At 35.7% G+C, this 21,548-nt stretch overlaps 1 protein-coding gene across 1 annotated transcript; it reads left to right on the plus strand.

Moving 5' to 3' along the window:
* Positions 1-4,216: 4,216 nt before the first annotated feature.
* On the plus strand, positions 4,217-16,627 carry LOC107668566 (voltage-dependent L-type calcium channel subunit beta-4-like). Its single transcript, XM_016460497.1, has 14 exons — positions 4,217-4,443; positions 7,744-7,863; positions 7,944-8,066; positions 8,152-8,273; positions 9,333-9,388; positions 9,602-9,621; positions 9,940-10,020; positions 11,570-11,628; positions 11,825-11,925; positions 12,072-12,223; positions 14,481-14,576; positions 14,692-14,862; positions 14,951-14,998; positions 15,474-16,627. Exons 1-13 carry the CDS (start codon positions 4,402-4,404, stop codon positions 14,978-14,980), a joined length of 1,173 nt encoding a protein of 390 aa, XP_016315983.1. The 5' UTR covers positions 4,217-4,401; the 3' UTR covers positions 14,981-14,998; positions 15,474-16,627.
* The last annotated feature ends 4,921 nt before the right edge of the window (positions 16,628-21,548 follow it).

Here is a 21,548-nt window from a genome sequence, read left to right on the forward strand (position 1 = left end):
AAAGCTAAGTGGTTTTTTTTTTTTTTTTTTTTTTTTAATCCAGCGCTTAATCATTGTTACTTTGTGACTTCAAATCATTATTTGTTTTTGAATTAGATAAAAATTGAATTTTTTTTGCATTCATGTTTAAACAAATGTTTGTTTTACAAATAATTTGTTTAAAAAAAAAAATAATAATCTTACGGAAATTCTTGATCTAACTCTCACCTTCCAAACTTCTCCAAAATCAAAAACTGAAGTCGGCTGCTTGCATTTACATTTTTTCCCCTTTTATATACAGTATATATATATATATATGTATATATATATATATATACACACACACACACACACACACACACACACACACACACACACACACACATTATATCAATATATATATATATACACACAAACACACACACACACACACACACACACACACACATTATATCACTTCATGCATCCCCAGTGAAACAAACTATAACTTTGCCATTGCTAGCACCCTGCTTTACTGTTTTTGCACTTATGAATTAACTCATTTAGCCTCATTTAATTACAGTACTTACAGTACTGTACTCTTATGTTTTACTGCTTTGCAATTCTAACACTCCCTTGAAATTTGGTAAGGGTGGACTATATAGACTACTACAGCATCTGCTAAAGGAATAAATGTAAATGTAAGCATGGGTATTGTAGATCAATTTGCCTTTTATTTCATTTTTGATTTCATTTGCCTTTCTTGCCGTCTTGATATAGTTGTTCAGTCATGCCATTTGATCAGTAGGGGTCAATGCCATGGTGCTGCTATACTGTGTGTTGTGTGGCCAAAGTACATCTATAACTCTCATATGCTTCTGTCATCGCATTTTGGTGACTTGCGTCATTCTGGTGTCCATATTCCACTTTCACTGCTTGTGGTTGAAATACAAGATGCCGTTTCTATTTTTATCACCTTGCGCAGATATCAGCGGGAACTCATCTTTGATAGGAATTGTGTCCTTGGTACAATAACAAGGCATGTGGGAATTCAGGATATACTGTGTAATTAAAAGAGACTGAGTTAGATAAGCAGTGAGCTCTTATTTAAAAAAAGAAAGAAAGATGAAACTTTGCAAAATAACATGAGGACAGGAAGTTCTCACCCGGATAGGATGAGGTATCAGTCTATTTGCTGCTGGTATTGATTTATGCTTTTGTAGTAATCTAGAAACGAGAGGTTACTGAATTTAAGTCCTCTCTGGAACTGGTTTTCATAAAGTATGATCAACCACACGTGAAGTCATTTCAGCTGCTATAGTGAACTAAACATTTAGTGAGCTTACAGGGATAGTTCACCCCAAGTTGTTCCTAACCTGTAAAGAAGATATTTTGAAGAATGTTCGTAACCAAACAGCTGACGGTGGCCATTGACTTCCATAGTATGGAAAAACTTCTATGGAAGTCAGTGGGTACCATCAGCTGTTTGGTTACCAAAAATATCTTCTTTTGTGTTCAGCATAAAAAAAGAAACTCAAACAGGTTTGGAAAAAAACTTGACAAGTATTGTCTATTGTTATATACCTGTACATACAATTGTCGATTTGTATATTTTTATTCCTTATTTACTTGTTCTATTTTTTATTTATTTTTATTTTTTATTATCTGTGTTTTTTGTTCTGTCACTGTCATTCTGTTACACTGTGGAAGCTTCTGTCACGAAAACAAATTCCTCGTATGTGTAAACATACCTGGCAATAAAGCTCATTCTGATTCTGATTCTGAGTATAGTCAAAATATATAATACTTAATATGTGAATTTTGTCAAGGATATTTGCATACAGTAGCAGAGTTTAGCCCCTGTGAGGGCTTCTACCTTACCCAGCCCACCCTTCTGTTCCTCATGGGTCATCACTCTACATCCAGGCAGCATTCTGTATGCACCCAGCAGAAGAAAAGCAAGTAGGGTGGAAGAAAAGCTATATTTAGATCAACAGCACACACACACACAAAAAAAAAAAACCATGTACCGACTTTCTCCATTGCTTAGGCAGAGATGGAGTGACATCCTCACTTTCTGTCCCTCCACTCACCCTCATGATTTTCTTCACCTCAAGCTCTATCACTTTTTTCCTCTCACTTTTTTCTCCCTCTAAGCTGTTCTCTTGTTCAGGCGATACCTGATTTACTTCTGATATCTATAAGCTGTTTTTACTATAGATGGAACTTAAGTAAATGCAAATAATGATATAAACCAGTATTATTTCAGTATAGGATCGATATACTATTATAGTTTTTGTTTATATATAAAATTGTATTTAATATTTAAATTAGAAGTTTTAGTCATTTTGTTTTGTTTTGGGATTTTTTATTCGATTTTTTTAGTTTTTATTACGTTATGGTTTTTAGTTTAATTTTAATTGTTTTAGTAGGTTAAAATAAATGCAAATTAGAAATGTTTCCCTCACAACAGCTGAAATAAAATACGTTTATATTTTATTTCAAGTAATGAAAAATGTTGTTTCTAAGTTTAGTTTTAGTTAACATGAACCTAATTATCATATTGGCCAGAGTTTAAATCAGTGCATCCCTAAAGGTCACCAAAAGTCTGAAACCTGAAAATGGCTCTAATTAAGTTCAATTTTTCTAATTAAGTAACATTTTCCCCCATTATAAATGATAAAACGTAATATTTCCTCATTTTTTAGTGTCAGACCTGCGTGAACCTGAGTGAACAATAGACACAACTATTATTTGTTATATCATAATGCTCCTGTATTTTACATTTTTCAAAATCATAAAAAAATCCTAACTGTAAATATCTTATTTATTTATCATTTACTGCTCTATATAGTAATTATTTTTAAATCCTAGATTTTCAATACGGTCTCAAACTATAGGATTCCAATGTACTTCTATTAAATAATTCTATTACGTTCCCATTATAATAGCTGCCCACTGCTCCGGGTGTGTGTGTTTGTTCACTACTCACTGTGGTTGCCTTTTTAATGGGTGAAATGCAGAACACAAATTCTGAGTATGGGACACGTCACATTCTTTCCTTTCCTTAAAATTATAAGAGCTGAGGTATGCGAGTGGCCTTGTGTTTGTTTTCAAGCTCACCCACTTGCAAGCATGTGTATAAAGTGTATAAAAGAAAGCACAGCAGTAACACAGCCTCAAGATACGCAGCTCTAAAAGCCACAGCTGACAAAGTTGAATTAAGAAAGAGCACAAGCTTCCAGTAGCTATAATGGAGTCCAGAAAGAGGTCCAAACAACCTGGGGCAGCCTCAGGCCTCTGTTAGCCTGCTGATTTAATACAACCTGAGGAGGAAAAGGGTCCGTTTTCATGATTCATTTTCAGTGGTACCGCCCCATTATGACTGTGTGTGCAAGCCGACTCACCTTGTGTTCGTGTGGTGTTCTGCATCATGCTATTGTCAGGACAGTAACGCTGCTGTGAATGCATCCATCCCCGACCTCATTGTGAGGAACAGATATACTCTCAGTGGGATCAGGCCTGGAGAGATTAGCAGACAGAGAGAGGTTATCGAGATCAAGACTCCCAGGCAGTTTGTGTGAAAATCTTACAGTGCTGTGAGGGATACAAAACAATGTAATCGTAATGGACCGGTAAATCCTTTTAGTGCCATAACAAAAGCAATACTGCGTGAATTCGGTAACCAATAGAACCAACCGAAACGGTGTTATGATGCCATGAGATATGAACAGTTCAATAAACGAAGTGAACACTGAGTAACTTAGATTGTGATTGTTACATTGTGTAGGCTATTATTTTTAACACACAAAATAGTTCCAAACAAAATTCACTTGTGTCGTTGCTAAATGAATCAATGTGCTGAACGAATCAGTTGACTGAATGATTCAAAGATTCACTCTTAAAGAAAGTCACTTGTTTGCGCTTACTTGCTCTATAAAATCTATGGTTAGTGCATGTAAAATAAATGCAATTTAATTTAAAAAATAATGTTTTTCATTTAGTTTTACATATATCCAGTCTTGTTTTCCACAATAACATAACGGATCCAGGATGACTCCACACATCCCACTAGCAAAGCACCTGTTTTTCCTGCTGCAGGAGAATGAGATGTGAGAGTGTCAGTGTCTCGTGTGAGAGGTAACATCTCCTCCCCCGCTGCAAGGGCTGCAGAACCGCATCTCCAGTGTGTGGAGCGGGACAAAATGTAGCCTGATTGAACGTGAGAGCAGGCGGAAGAAAGGCAGCAGCGACAGAGGGAGGGCGTTTGCTCTCAGTGAACATCACAACTCAGCTGCTGCAGTCAGGGCATCAATTTTGTATAGGCGTTGAGTGCAGTGCCAGAGCGTTCCCCTCTCTTTACCGCTGACCATGGAGAGCAGCTCGCGTCTCGCTCGACCACAGAGAGAGTGATGGGGTGCGATACGAGCCGTCTCTATTGGCATGTCCGCGTCCGATTCTAGCGCAGCGCTGCTCAGCTGCAAGGTAGGGATAGTTTGCTCACGCGCGCTCCCTCTCTATTACATTTTCACTCCATGTGATTCTGTAATCAATCAGCGCTGCTTTGGTGGAGTGAATGAATTTTGCATACATTCTGCCTGGGTCATAGTCTATTAATATCCTCGTGTAATCCTTTTTTATGAATAAATTATTCTCAGTCGAGATGCACGTCTTAGCTTTTCGACCAGCAGACTCATCAAATGCATTCAGCTGCATTGATTGTTTAATTGACAATGTGTATTACCTGACTAAGATTGTTAATATCTCTTTCACTTTCTCATATCTTTCTGTATGTGAGTAGCCCATGGTTTCAAATAGTATTGCAAGTTATTGATATGTCATCTGTGTTAGGGGGAAAAGGGCATATGGATTTGTTGTGTTGCAATAGCCAGAAAAGGCAGAAATGTTTATTTTAGTGGTTGGAGTAATTTTTTTATAACCAGCAAACCATGGTCAGAATTTAACCGGTTTTAGGTAAAAATGCCACTGAAAAGTGACACACACACACGCACACACACACACACAATGCACAGATATTTATATAAATGTATATGTTTATATTCAAGAGTGTAATGAACTAAGTATATTTACATAAATTCAGGCCTATATTTTTATGTACATTCAAATTCATCTGTTTTTGATTTTATCAATTCATAATTGTATTTCGGGATATTTACCTTTATAGGTTTTGGACACTATTCAGTTGACATAAATAGATAACATTTTTTTTTTTTAAAGCTATTATAAGGGCAAAAATATTATTATTATTATTTATATTATATTATATTATATTGTATTAAAACCTACCCTTATAAAGGTAAAAATCCTTTTGAAAATCAATTCCAGGGGCAAAAAAGCTATCTTTGATTTTAAAAAAATTATAATAATGAAAATAAATAAAAAAAAATATATATAACTGCAGCCAGTATAGTTCAACCTTCTTTCAGATACTGATTACTGATATGATATAATATAATGCAAAATTTGCACCACTGCATGTGTTTATTTTGTATTCTATCTATGCATGTTGCATGTTGTTGATTTCTATGAACTCTGATCCCTGAACTCTGAACTCTGATGAACTTATATCATATCAGTTTGAAATTTGAAGTTCTGCCGTGGCGAGCATCAAATCCATGCTGCTCTATATACGAGACTGGGAATCAGATTCTGACAATATGAATGAAAATAGGGCACAAAACTGTGTGAAATATAGGAGAATGAATGACTGTTATCTAACAAGCCTTGTGGGAGGTTCATTGATTTTTCGCCCCGTTGGCTGTGTGCTGCTATTGCACAACAAATTGTGAATCTCACAATTCTGAATTAATATCTCAGGCTTCTGACATTTTTCTCATTGTGAGAAAATTCAAATTCAGATGGTCAAATTCTTGCTTCCATTTGAAGCTCAAGATGGATCATTCTTAAATCATTCTGGAGAACATCAGGTTTTACACAAACTTGCAGAGTTCATGCAGCTCTAATGCTGCTGTCATTAAAGCAAAAGGAAGATAAACAGAATACTAAGACTGGAATTCTATTAAAAAAGCTATTAAATCTTTATTTAAGCTACATACTGTAAACATTCTATGCAGCCTTTTCTGGGAATGTCTGATGGTTAAAATGTGTGTTGTAAGTGGAATATGGGGTGAGGTGTTGTGGAAACACTCTTAGCGGATGAGGTTGCGATGCATTGTGTCTTTTAAAGGATTACATTACTCTATCGATCCAGGTACTGAGCGAAAAATTGCTTAGTCTGTCGGGTCATCTGAAAACAACTCCAAGTTAATGCACACTGCATGTACGAATTACGAAACACAAAATGTGTGTCACAGCCTTGCAGGTAGTGATGTTTATGTGGGCGACCCCTGCATCACTATTACCTCCTATTGATAAAAGTGGCCAAAACTTTTTTTTTGTATATAGTGTGTTGTTGTACTTCAAAGCCCTACTCTATCTTTCTTTTCATTTATTTCTAAGCCGAACACATGAAAGAGATGAACACAGTGTAGATCATCCAAGAGTTGGTTCAGGACAGCTCGGTGATGGAGATGCCTCCCATAGCAGGGCTGGCTTTTAATTAACACGTTCATTTAAACGAGAGATATATTTTAATCGCACATAAGAATCTTATCTTAGCCGGCGTCTGCATAATTATGCTTTATCTCTTTCGACGGTAGGTGTCGCAGACATCTGCGCCCTGTGGCTGCCTTTGATATTTAAATCATATCCTCACTGTGGTCTGGATTTTGGAGGGAAAAAAGACAGAGAAAAAGGCTAGTCTGGAGGGTAGATCAGAGGGATGCAGGAGATGGTAGAGGAAAGGTTTTTGCAATGCTTGTTTACGGTTACTAGGTCTTTTGTTATCGTATGTTATTTGGTGATTTAGTTTTCAGTTTTAATGCTTTATCGGCATGAAAAATATTTCTATATTCATATTGCCAAAGCATTTGCAGCAATTGCTGTGTGCAGTTAAAACGGTGCAAAATGAGAATAGTGCAAAACAACAGTGAAACGAAAAACATTAGGTCTCATTCACTAGGAATTGTGTGAATTCGCATTTATATGCACAGGAGAACTTCTCACGAAAAAGTTCTGGCTAATTCACAACACATGTGTACCTTCATGAATTTGATTTTAACTTTAAATAGTTCACCCAAAAATGAAAATTTGCCGAACATTTGCTCACCCTCAAGCCATCAAAGATGTAGATGAGTTTATTTCTTCAACAGAATGGATTTGGAGAAATTTAGCACTACATCACTTGCTCAGCAATGAATCCTCTGCAGTGAATGGGTGCCATCAGAATGAAAGTCCAAACAGCTGATAAAAACATCACAATAATCCACAAGTAATCCTCACAACCACAGTCCATCAATTAACATACTGTGAAGTGAAAGCTGCATGTTTCTAATAAACAAATTGAACATTAACAGGTTTTTTCAAACCGTTGCTTCTGGCTCAGCAACCATGAAAAATGCCACGTGCGCCATCCTCAAAACCAGTTCAAACACAATAAATACTTTTAATACAGACCCAGATAACAGACATCTCATTAGCCAGCTGTTCATATGTGTATATACCTCCGTATGATTTTGTGAATCATGATATGTTCATGAAAATGATTGTATGCAGATTTCAAGCAGAAATTTGTTGCTTAGTGAATGAGACCCACTGTAATTGACAAAGAAGTAGAAAGGGCATTAAACATACCAATGGATAAAAGTAATTATAATGAAAAAGTGAAAGAGCACCTCTCACATTGGACTCTTGTCCTTTTTGCAGAGTTCTGCTGATTCCTACACGAGTAGACCATCGGATTCCGACCTGTCCCTGGAGGAGGACAAGGAGGCGTCTCGGCGTGAGGCCGAGCGCCAGGCCCTGCTCCAGCTCGAGAGAGCCAAGGTTCATCTTCTCAAACGGATACACTGTCAATTACCTCACCTCTTAACATAATGTTGACTGTTTTCTTTGTTTTCTTGTAGACCAAACCTGTGGCATTTGCAGTGAGAACCAATGTCAGCTACTGCGGGGCTCTCGATGAAGACTGTCCGGTTCAGGGTGCTGCCATCAACTTTGAAACCAAAGATTTTCTACACATAAAAGAGGTGGAAAGCAACCAATGAACTGAAGTTAACAGTTAGCTTATGTTTCACTGTGATATTTTTGAGCACATTGTCTCCTATCCTACAGAAGTATAATAATGACTGGTGGATCGGGAGGCTGGTGAAGGAGGGGGCAGATATTGCCTTCATCCCCAGCCCTGTTAAACTGGAGGCCATGCGGATCAAGCAGGAACAGAAAGCAGCTCAGAGGTCCACAGTTGCATCTCATCATATCTATGTAGTTGTTATTCAGTACTGTGTAAATTAGCATTTAAAGGAATAGTTCGCCCAAAAATGAAAATTTGCAGAAAATTTACTCACCCCCAGGCCATTCAAGATGTAGATTAGTTTGTTTCTTAATCAGAAAAGATTTGGAGAAATTTAGCATTACTTGCACACCAACAGATCCTCTGCAGTGAATGGGTGCCGTCAGAATGAGAGTCCAAACAGCTGATAAAAACATCACAATAATCCACAAGTAGTCCTCACGACTCCAGTCCATCAAATAACATCTTGTGAAGTGAAAAATTGCATGTTTGTAAGAAACAAATCCATCATTAAGATGTTTTTAACTTCAAACTCTTGCTTCCATATAAAATACCTGTCCATAATCCATAATAATGCTCCAGTGAAAAAGTCTACTGTTTTCAACTGTTGCCCTCTCACATCAAAATACACAAACTTATTTGCTTAGAACTATTTTTCACTAGTAAATGGAGCTTGATCTGTGCATATTTCTTTCCTGATTCAGACAAGGTGACTTTTTCAATGGAGAACAAATTATTTTAGATAGAGGACTTAGGTATTAGGTACCTCTAGTTATAGATAGAGGTATTTTTTTTCACATACTGTTTTTTTTTTTGCCTACTATATAGTAGGGAAGTATGCATATTCAAATAATTTAATTATTGTGTTTGAACAAATCATTTGAATGGCTTTTAAAGAGTCACTTGTTGTCACCACCGACTGGCTTAGCTAACTACCTACAGAAAGAATCAATAAAAATCCCCACTACTAATATGCAACAATACAGTTGGTTTGGAATGCACAAAGAAAAGCAGACTGATATAAATAAAGTGAAGATTATTAGTTATCATTTTTGGTGAACTACCATAAGTGAGAAATAAACAATCTTACCTTCAGTTGCTGTGATTTGCCATTGCACTTGCTATTTATAAGAAATCCCAGCACATAAGTTCAGCATGGGATTTTAGTTTAAAGTATGATATTAGCATCGTGTAATTTCTAAAGTGTTTGTGTTGGTAACAGGAAAATGGGTGGAAATGCTTCATCTGGTGGCTGGAGGTCTACTCCTCCTTCTGCAGGTGAGAGGTATTTAAATACTCTCACACATTCCTGTCTTACTGTAACGCTAGTAATGTCGAGCCACTACCATTCCTCTGCATTTCCCTTCAGGGTATATGCTAATTTTATATGTCAAGATTTACATAATATGTCAGTATAAAATTGTTTTACCATTATGAACACAAACAACCTGTTTAGATTTTCTTAAACACATTTCTCTTATTTTAAACAAGCCAAACAGAAGCAGAAGCAGGTAGGTGGTTAAAGTTGCTTCCTTGCTTCCATAATGCAACACAGTCCCTCAAAAAGTGCTATTAAATATTCACAGTTTGTGTCTGGCCTCTCAGACAATTCTCTGTGAGAGATTTTAATGTTGTGTTATTGAAAATGCATCCCTTTAGGCTACTCATTAAATGTTGAGAAATGTTAGTTAAGGTTCATAGCTTGTGAGACATAACAGTGTGTGTGTGTGTGTGTGTGTGTGTGTGCGTGCGTGTGTGTAAGATTCAGAGCTTGTGAGACATAACACTGTGTGTGTGTGTGTGTGTGTGTGTGTGTGTGTGTGTTGTAGACAGAGCACGTTCCACCCTATGATGTAGTTCCATCCATGAGGCCTGTTGTTCTGGTTGGCCCCTCGCTGAAAGGCTATGAGGTAAAGGATAATAAATTTGATCATCATGGCAGTTAAAAGACAGGCCAGTTCTATGTATGCAGGGTCCAAAATTGACAACCACCAAGCAAGTAAAAGTTGAGTTTGAGGAGTAAATACAACTCTATTAGAAATTGTTCACGGAATCAAATCATGCAAACCATTTACTAAAGAAAACATCACTCACTCATGTGACTTTTGTGCCTTTTAACTAGCACCTCTGTGGAAAATTTACCAACAGAAATTTGCCTGAAGGCTTTTTTTCTCCAGAACTCAATGTGACGACATATATATATATATTAAAGGGGTCATATGATGCGATTTCAAGTTTTCCTTAAGCCTAATAGCAGTTACCCTTGCTGGACCTGTTTTGTCCCATGTCTCAAGAATGACTGATTTATTACAATTTCCAGTTTTAGTAATTTTCAATTACATTACGTGAAGTTATTCGTGTAATATTTCTATTTTATTTTATTTAAAGTTCCTTTCAATTACTGAAAATGGTTTAATAGGTTTAGTTTTAAATAGTGCTGTCAAACGATTAATTGTGATTAATCACATCCAAAATAAAAGTTTTTGTTTACATTATATGTATGTGTACTGTGTATATTTATTATGTATATATAAATACACACACATACAGTATATACAGTATTTTGAAAATATTTGCAATTAATCGTTTGACAGCACTAGTTTTAAACCTATTAATAACAACACTGGAACAAAATCACATTTTGCAACAAAATTTATGCAGAGATTGGTTTATCTAATATATGATGTGATATACAAGTTACACAATGACCTGTACAAATATATGCAGCTTTTATTTACATTTAGATGTAATAAATAATCTTTCTATAAATACATTTATTTTGATTATAATTTAATAAAAATGCAAAATACGCTTTCATGGTCTATGAAAAATATTTGTGGTCAGTATTTGTATTTATATTTACTAAACAATATTTATATAATTATATTTATCATAATTATATTTAATAAAATAATGCACAATACAGTGTCATGGCCTATGAAAAGTAATTACAGTCTGTAAATTCTCATAATTCACTCACTATGGGCAGGCATGGCAAAAAGCTCATTTTGGATCCTGTTGTATGTATATGACTGCTCAGGCAGTTTTGGTGTGCGAGAGGATTCACGAACGTGAAATATTTAAGTCCAGCTGTGGCACGGTGCTCTGGACACATTTGTCAGTCAGCTCTTTAACAGAGACACCAGGGACCTGCTTCACCTGCTGACTCTCTACCCTCTATTTCTGGAGTCATTCATTTTTCACCCCTGTGTCTAAATAAAACCACATCACCTCATCCAAACCATATTAGCCTTATACACGACTCTTCTTCCGAATCCCCTGCTTAGGATAGGACTCCTTATTTTCCCCCTACAATCCTTAGACAACAAAATCACTGAGTGGATGTTAACACTATTAATAGCTCAGGACCTAAATTACCTCAGATTGACAGGTTAATTACATACGAAACGTTTCTGGTTGAATGTAGAATGAACGTTTTCTCGCAATCTTCTGATGCAGGTGACTGATATGATGCAGAAAGCCTTGTTTGACTTCTTGAAACACAGATTTGATGGGAGGTGAGTGCAGAAACTGCTTGTTTCACTGGTTTAGAGCTTAAAAGTGAAAGCGTTATTCTTAAAGGAACAGTTCACCCAAAAATGATAAAATAAATCATTTATCTACCTTTTTTCTTCTGTAAAGTATCATAAAAGTGGCCCATACTTCTTGTGTGCTATGTTTTTTTTTTTTGTGTATGGTGTGGTTTCATGGCAGGATTTCTATCACTCGGGGGGCTGCAGATCTGTCTCTGGCCAAGAGGTCTGTACTGAACAAGAAAGCTATCATGGAGAGGTCAAACACACGTTCCAGTCTGGGTGAGTGACAACATACAAGGGTAAAGCTAAATAGTACATTCATATAAAATGTGAAGTATTTTTTTATGAAGGACCTAATATGGCATCATTTGTTGTCTCATTATTAATGTGGCTAGTGTTATCATGCCTGTCTCTCTCTCTCTCAGCCGAGGTGCAGAGTGAGATTGAGAGAATATTTGAACTGGCTAAAAGCCTGCAGTTGGTGGTCTTGGATGCAGATACTATCAACCACCCCACACAGCTTCTCAAGACCTCCCTCGCCCCCATCATTGTCTACGTCAAAGTGTCCTCTCCAAAGGTACAACAATATTTAACCAGTCAATAAATCACTTATTCTTAAAAAGCTATAAATGGGTGTTTCTCCAATTACAGATTTATATTAAAACTAACTTCACTTGTATAAAGGTCACATTACTGTCAAACGGCCTGGGAAACCCTTTAAAATTTATTTTTTAATGTAGTTTTATGTATTTTATTTTTTAATCCTGTCCCAGACTATGACTTTTCTTCTAATATAGAAATCCATTATCAATTATTATGAAACTATGATCACCAAACACTAGTAAATTAAACAAATTATTATTAGAAAATTGTTTATATCATTTTAGACCTATTTTGCCCCTCTATCGTTTCCTCCACAATTATTATTTAAATATTCTTCAAATATTAGTCTAAAAATATTATTAAAGTGTTTTAGCATGACCAATGAGTGTTTAAAATCAGAGAAAACAAAATACATTATTACAGTTGTGGTGGAAATTACATTTGCTGGTTCAGAAAAATGAGTTTTTCTGTGATGCATGTACAGTATATCTACTCTTGAACACTGATGATGGACTAATTAAAGGGATAGTTCACCCAAAAAATGAAAATTCTCTCATTAATTACTCTCCCTCATGTCATTCCAATGTGACCCTGGACCACAAAACCAGTCATAAGGGTACATTTTTTTAAAATTGAGATTTATACACCATCTGAAAGCTGAATAAATAAGCTTTCCATAGATGTATGGTTTGTTATGATTGGACAATATTTGGCCGAGATACAACTATTTGAAAATCTGGAATCTGAGGATGCAAAAAAATCTAAATATTGAGAAAATTGCCTTTAAAGTTGTCCAAATGAAGTTCTTAGCAATGCATATTACTAATCAAAAATTAAGTTTTGATATATTTACCATAGGAAATTTACAAAATATCTTTATGGAACATGATCTTGATGAAGATGATGAAGAAAAATCAATAATTTTGACCCATTCAATGTATTTTTGGCTATTGCTGCAAATATACCCCAGCGACTTAAGACTGGTTTTGTGGTCCACGGTCACAAATTAAGAAATTTTGGTGAAACCTAATAGCTTTCTGACCCTCCATAGACAACAAGGGAACTACCACATTCAAGGCCCAGAAAGGTAGTAAGGACATCGATAAAATGTGACATTTATGAAGCTACAAGAATACTTTTTGTGTGCAAAGAAAACAAATATAACAACTTTATTCAACAATTTCTTCTCTTCTGTGTCTTCGACGCACATTCACGACAGCACCACAACGCATGGTCGTGGTACTTTTGTGAACGCGTGCTGAAGACTGATACGGAAGAGAAGAAATTGATGAATAAAGCCATTATTTTTGTTTTCTTTGCACACAAAAAGTATTCTTGTAGCTTCGTAAAATTACGTTTAATGACATCCCTGATGTCACATGGACTATTTTACCAATGTCCTTGCTACGTTTCTGGACCTGGGAACATTGCAATTTTTTGTGTGCAAAGAAAACAAATATAACAACTTTATTCAACAATTTCTTCTCTTCTGTGTCTTCGACGCACATTCACGACAGCACCACAACGCATGGTCGTGGTACTTTTGTGAACGCGTGCTGAAGACTGATACGGAAGAGAAGAAATTGATGAATAAAGCCATTATTTTTGTTTTCTTTGCACACAAAAAGTATTCTTGTAGCTTCATAAAATTATGGTTGAACCACTGATGATGTCACATGGACTATTTTAACGATGTCCTTACTACCTTTCTGGGCCTTGAACGTGGTAGTTGCACTGCTGTCTATGCAGGGTCAGAGAGCTCTCGGATTTCATAAAAAATATCTTAATTTGTGTTCTGAAGATGAACGAAGGTCTTACGAGTTTGAAACGACATTACGGTGAGTAATTAATGACAGAATTTTCATTTTTGGGAGAACTATCCCTTTAAATGTGGTTTTGAAAAGTGTGTTTATTTATAAGTTGAGAAGCCAAAGACAAAAAATCTGCACACCAAATGAAATGCAAAGGTCCTTTGAGCAAAAATGTATTCCTGAAGATTTACATGAAGGTGACAACAAAAACTAAATTGCACTTACAAAAAAGTGACTGTGCGCACACACAAAAAAAGCAATTGTTTCAGTCCATGCTGGACTATCTTCAGTGCTATTTATAAGTCCACAGAGCTAAAAGTGTTGTTTTGCTTATTTAAATGATTAAGTTATATAGGTAGGTTCAGATTTCCCTGAAGAAACTTGTCCCTCATTTTCTCAGTGTTACTCATTCTACCCCAGGTTCTTCAAAGACTCATTAAGTCCAGAGGGAAATCTCAAAGCAAACATCTCAATGTGCAAATGATGGCTGGAGATAAACTAGCACAGTGCCCACCAGTGAGTCCCATTACTGCACACTCCTGTTAACATACATTATACTGAAGCAACAAGTGAACAGATGCGATATCTTGCACTAATACTGTTTGTCTTCACTGCGTTTATCTTGCATTAGGAAATGTTTGATGTTATGCTGGATGAGAATCAGTTAGAGGATGCCTGCGAACACCTGGCCGAATACTTAGATATATACTGGCGTGCTACTCACCTGCCAGGCTCCGCCCCCCTGAACCCTCTAGTGGAGCAAAATGTAGTTACACCACCCTCAGCCAACTCTAGCCAACAGGTGAGTGTTTAAATGTTACCTGCATGGCCTTCCCTTGTTGTGATGAAGCTTAAATGATCTTAAACACTCTCTCATCCTCTTCCTCTAGTTCTCAGAGACGCAGGAGTTAATTGAATGAGCACTACCACAAATTAGGGTGAGTGTTTGATTGCTTTTCATCTGCCAGTTACAATTATTATCGTGAATGTGTATTTTCCTGTCAGGGCATATTAATAATAAATATTAATGATAACAATCAATATCAAATGTGCACTTGCTTATTTTAAATGACAAGTACTTTTGAAAAAAGTTTAAAATAATGTCTAACATTAGACTTTTATTACATTTACAATATAAATATGATGAAGGATGTTTTTATTAAGGTTTTTAAATTAAATTAAATTAAATTAAATTTAATTTAATTTAATTAATTTCTGCATTTGTAACCAGTGTTGTTTTAGTAGTATCTACAAACTATTATGATATTAATATTTTGAATTAGTATTTATTTTTATGTTTAAGTTTTCTGTTTCGTTTTAGTTGGTTTTAGCAATTTTGTTATATGCTTTTGTTAGTTATATATATGTTTAGCCATAATGATCACTTCCTCCACTGCTCTCTGGTTGTTATAGAGTGACACAGAACATTCCAGAAAGACCCCCAGAATATTCCTCAAAGGCCAGCCACTCACTGCCCCAGAATGAGACGGGGCTCAGAGCAGCTGCCCCCCTGATGAGAAAGAGGAGGAACGGAGGGATGGAGAAAGAGGACCAGCGGAGAAGTGGACCAATCCCAGCCTCACTGACAGTGACAACACACACCCTCTACTAACCCTGCACTAACACATGTGTCGTCCTTTACATCTCAGGGCCACTCTGCTGCAGGCCTTCAGCCAACACACACACAAGTATACACACATTCAACTGGTCTGAATGTCCCTGCTGAGCCCAACGCTGAGATCAACAGGGGTTTCCCCAACCCCTTGGTGGTGCCATCTGTCCACCAGGTTCTGCCAGCCTGACTCTGGCACTGGCATCAGAGCATCCATACCATGCCCTCACAAAGAAGGGCACCACATGCCACTAACATCCCTCTCACTCAGTCTCCACCTCCTGCATCGCTTTTGGTTTGTTTTCAAGGCCATACCTTTTGCACAATACACTTCATTTCAATCAATCGTCAAATACAGTTCACTCATAATTAATAACCCAAATGGCTTTATGTAGCACAACCCTCAAATAACTAATTCATATACTGAAACCACACTTGGGACTTTTTAACTGAAAACGTTTTTATTTTCTGTTATATCCTGTTTCATTTTTCTTGTGTCTTTTTATCCACTGGAAACTTTAGGTTTATGTCAACCAGGGCAAATCAACTAGTAACTCATCAGTATTTCCAACCACACTGCACTATTATCACCCTTTCAGATCAATGAAAAGCAGACCACATGAATGTTTGTACATCTTTTGCCTAGATCTCAGTATTGCACTAAACAGCCTAACATATTATTTATTTTGTCCAACAGTGGTTCTCAACTGAGACCTCGCAGTTCTGTTCTGATTGGACACGTGATAAAACTATGCTAAATGCACAGAATAAAATGCAACTAATATTATAATCATGCATAGTTAGGATGATTAGACTTGTTAAGTTTTAAAAGGGGAAAATTATATGGCATTTTGATGCAAATTAATCTATAACCAGGTAAATTAGGTAGATACCAACATGGATACATTGGATGACATGCTCTCATCTTTAAAATCATGAACAAGCTGAAAAAATATTACCCGAAACATGGTTTGTGCCCCAACGTTTTATGAACTATTAATTTTGATTATTTTATTTTATTTTATTATTTATTTATAACTATATTTGAATTCATATTATTAAGATTTCATTTTTAATATAAATGCATTTTAATATTTGATTTTAAGAGCAGTTTTTATTTCTTTTGTGCAATAAACTATTTTGGTGCTGTGTTGTGTCAAAGTAAAACCAGTTGAGAACCTCTGCTCTATACTAATGTTTGAATTACAGGGACATCTAGTGGTTTTGTTTGAAACCACAAAAGTGAGACCCTTGCAAGCATCTTTGTTTTCACAAAAGTATAACTATACATAATCATACCATTAATTCAAAAACAACTGTAAGATGTGTAACAGTATTGCTTCAGAACCACTGAACATCCTTTTCTGCATTTCGAGAATCACAAAACACTGATAAAAATTCCTGATAGTTTTTTCCATCAACACTTATTTGCATGATAAGTGATGATCTTGCTGACATATCTGCTGCTGTAATTGTTGAGTTTTGCTTGCTGCTGTTCTTCCATGCAATAACAAAATCATTTACAAAGATTATCACACTTAACAGAATGACTTATGTCTTATTTGCAAGACAATCTCTTCACTAAATGATCACTAATTTTACTCTTTGCATACATGCACATGCAGTACCATTGTACATTCAAGCTAATCGTGACTATGCATGACACAATCAGGCATTTGTAGAAATAAACAGCACTGTAAACTGAATAGGGAGATGCAATGGACATTTATGAAACATATAAACCATCACAAACATCTGCTTGAGTATATAGAGTTTGCACATTAAAATGCATTGCCCTCCATCTATATATAAAGGCCCAAACAAATGGCTGTCTGTTCGTTTAAGGTGTACATAAATAATATTATTTACATATATTGAACAAAGATGTTATTTGGGACCATGTTGAATCTTCTGTCAATTTTTAAATCACTGCATATGAAAAGCAACAAGCAGGAGAAACAGGCTTCAAAGCACAATGAGCTCTTCCCAATTGAAAATATGCTTGATATCTTTCCAGGTGATTTGAACATAGTCCAGAACTATGTCTTTGGGTCTTCAAAGTATATTTTTAAGGCTGATTGTTTATTTGATTATATATTTATGTTGTTCTCTAGCACAATATACTGTACTGTATGCGACACTGGAGGAAGGAGGAAGACAATGGCTTGGATTGGTAAAGGTATATCACTGAATAAAGGGAAATTAATATGATTGCACTATTTTGGTTTTGTGTTTGAGGTTTTCTTTTGGTTTACAATGCAATAAATGCACTATGTAAGTGTGTAAACCCTCTTCCAGTAGTTAACTTATCATATTGTACAAATGTGACAACACTGACCCAGCACTAAGTCTGAAAAAAGAAAGAAAAAATTGAACTATTGTGTGCTCTGGGGAAGAAAAATAGTGTAAAAGAAAATAAAAAAAGAAAAAGAATGGTCTCTGCATGGTTTCTGTCACTTTAGCTTGTGCTATTGATGCATAATATGTATCTGAAAAACATTTTAAATGATCTTGCGGTGTAACAAATACATTTTCGGATATATAGTCTCAAAAGTAATTTTTCAAAAATACCTGTATCAGCTAACCACCCTACATGTAGAAAGATTGAAGAATCACAAAAATAAATCCCAAGATTTCCACTAGATGTCAGTGCAGGAGCAACTGTTGTGCAAAAAGCAAAATGACTCAAACACTGCTTCTGATCTCTTAGTGTAAATACTTTTCCTAAAACTTCAGAAAATGATCATTTTGTTATTTCCCAAGTTATTTCATATTTATAAAATGGCAGTTGAGTAATTGTTACTTTAAGGAATTATTTATGAGCCTTTTTAGTGTAATTCAATTTAGTCAGGTTGATTCAGTGATATTAAAGGGGTCATATGATGCTGCTAAAAAGAACATGATTTTGTGCATTTGGTTTGACTTTAATAATAGTTAATGTTACCACATTAAGCAGATTTTAGATTACCTGCTAAAAACCTTTACAGTGCATGCATTTTTAGCAGTGAGGCTATTTTGTCATGTATGGACACAAAAACACACAAATATGGGAAAACTGAGGCCAAACTCAGATTTGTGCTATATAGCACTCAATTAAGTTATAAATGTCAAATCTCATTTCCACCATGTTGCCATGAATAAGAATTTAGCAAGCGAGAAAGCAATTTGTCTGTGGACACTGCAAGAGTGAGTGTTTTACTTAATACCGGTTTCCTGTTTCTGTTGTTTAGAATAAATATCTGCTTTAATATGCAATTTCAGTCAAATTTTCAGTTCAGTCAGTTTTTTCTTATACATTTATGAATATGTGTTTAGCTTTAAGTAAACCCATTAATTAATCAAAGAAAAATTAACTAGTGTGTGTGTGTGTGTGTGTGTGTGTGTGTGTGTGGACCATGCGTGGACAATGTGTATATTGCAGTATGTTGAAAAATATAAGCACTACTTTCCCATATATGGAAATTATTATTTAATATATCAAATTATATTTTCCAGTATATTCCCTCTCTTTTTTTGTTTTGTAAGGGTGCAGCAAACCAGTTGCAGTGAACTGCATTACGAAACCCTTGCATACTGTATGAATGTGCTAGATTTGCAGTTCCAAAGTACGTCAGGCTTGTTTGTAATTGTGTTTACAAGCACCGTGAAGCAGACACACCATACCTCCACACTTTTCCAACACTACTGAGTGGGTCACCCTGGCACAGGAACTCATTAACACATGCTAATTAGCTGCCTGCTGGGCCTCTGTCTGCTGCAAGTGGGCGGTCTTTCTCTTTCTCTCTCAGTTGGTGTTCTAGTAGCAAGAGCTGATTACTGGTGTGGCCTGATATGCTCTCAGTATCACATTCCCTGTCATCAGAGCATAACGTGGCCGGCAGCAAAGCTCAAAGAGAGATTTGGCTAATGAGAAAGCTGGAGAAAAACAGACAGAGGTAGTCTGGATCGGCTGACCAGAACGTAAAGTTCGACGGAGAGCAGTTCCACTGATCCTTTTGACCTCGTCGCACTATTCATCAGATCCACACATAACCTAGAACAAATGGGATTTGCCCTTTCCATATGCTGCTTCTCTTCATTTCACTATGCTCCATTTCCCTCCTGAGAGGCTGACACTGAAAATGCTTTCATTTTTATCTGCAAATGACACAGCCATCTGTCACACATGAGGGTTTATCTTTATCTCTGGCGCTGTCAACAAATGCTAAACGTCCATCTACAGAAGTTACATGCATGAAATGGCACAAATATACATTACATGCGTTTTAACTGATGTATAACATCCCAGCACTGTTTTTATGGCACAGCTGAAACAAATGTCTTTGTTTGTTGCTTTAACAGGTAGATATACTGTACAGATTTTTCACTGCACTCAGACTGTGGATAAAACAATAAAGGACAGTTGTTTATACAGTTATAGACCCAATGCACCAAAATGAAGGCAATCAAAATATTTGAGGTCCTCTCAGAAGGAAATTAGGGGATTCACAGATCATTAAAGGTTAGAGTTGTTAGGAGGAGGGACAAGAATGTGTGAACAGTCCTGTTGTCCTCATGTTTGAGGCTATTGATGCTGAAAGAAAACAGTTCAATTGATTACTTTGGACACACAAACATGTCAGAATATACAGGAAATCTGGAAAAACTGGTAAAGGGCCTAATTTAGTTTGCATGTGATAGACCTAAGAATGCATGACTACACATATAAATGAGAAGTAATGGGACCCTGAGCATAATAAAGTACAAGCTATTCTGACCCGGTAATTAAATTTTCTGTTGCATGAATCTATACAAAGCCTCTTGTTTAATCGTAAATGTAAACTTCTAATACATTTTATGGGATTGTGATAACATGTATTTCATTAGTTTAAGATGAGATAAAAGCTTTCTAAAAGAGAGGGCTATCAGTAGTACATAATAGTACATATAGTACTAGTACATACAGTTAAAGTCAAAAGTTTACATACACCTTGCAGAATCTGCAAAATGTTAATTATTTTACCAAAATAAGAGGGGTCATTCAAAATGCATGTTATTGTTTATTTAGTACTGACCTGAATAAGATATTTCACATAAAAGATACATGTAGTCCACAAGAGAAAATAACAGTTGAATTTATAAAAATGACCCCGTTCGAAAGTTTACATACACTTGATTCTTAATACTGTGTTCTTACCTGATTGATCCACAGATGTGTTTTTTGGTTAGTGATAGTTGTTCATGAGTCCCTTGTTTGTTCTGAACAGTTAAACTGCCTGCCGTTCTTCAGAAAAATCATTCAGGTCCCACAAATTCTTTGGTTTTCCAGCATTTTTGTGTATTTGAACCCTTTCCAACAATGACTGTGGAAGTTTAACTGCTCAGGACAAACAAGGGACTCATGAAAAAATATCACAAAAAAAAAAACACAGCTGTGGATCATTCAGGTAAGAACACAGCATTAAGAATCAAGCGGATGTAAACTTTTGAATGGGGTCATTTTTATAAATTTAACTATTACTTTTTCTTGCGCACTATATGTAAACATCTTTTATGTGAAATATCTTATTCAGGTCAGTTCTAAATAAACAATAACATGCATTTTGTATGATCCCTCTTATTTTGGTAAAATAATTAACATTTAGCAGATTCTGCAAGGGGTGTGAAAACTTTTGACTTCAACTGTATATGTTTATAGTATATGGTTCATTTCTTCTTCTTTTTCTTCTCTTATTATATACATTCAATCACATTTTCTATAAAAAAGTATTTATTATAACAATAATATGTGAAAACTTTATGAATTTAAAGATCAAGGTAAATTTAACTTATTTTGTCTTCTGGGAAACATATTCTGTAGCTTCTGAAGGGCAGTACTAAATGAAAAAAATATGATA

This window comes from Sinocyclocheilus anshuiensis, unplaced genomic scaffold, assembly GCF_001515605.1.
Source record: "Sinocyclocheilus anshuiensis isolate Anshui unplaced genomic scaffold, SAMN03320099.WGS_v1.1 scaffold32, whole genome shotgun sequence".
In the NCBI taxonomy this organism is placed as follows: Eukaryota; Metazoa; Chordata; class Actinopteri; order Cypriniformes; family Cyprinidae; genus Sinocyclocheilus; species Sinocyclocheilus anshuiensis.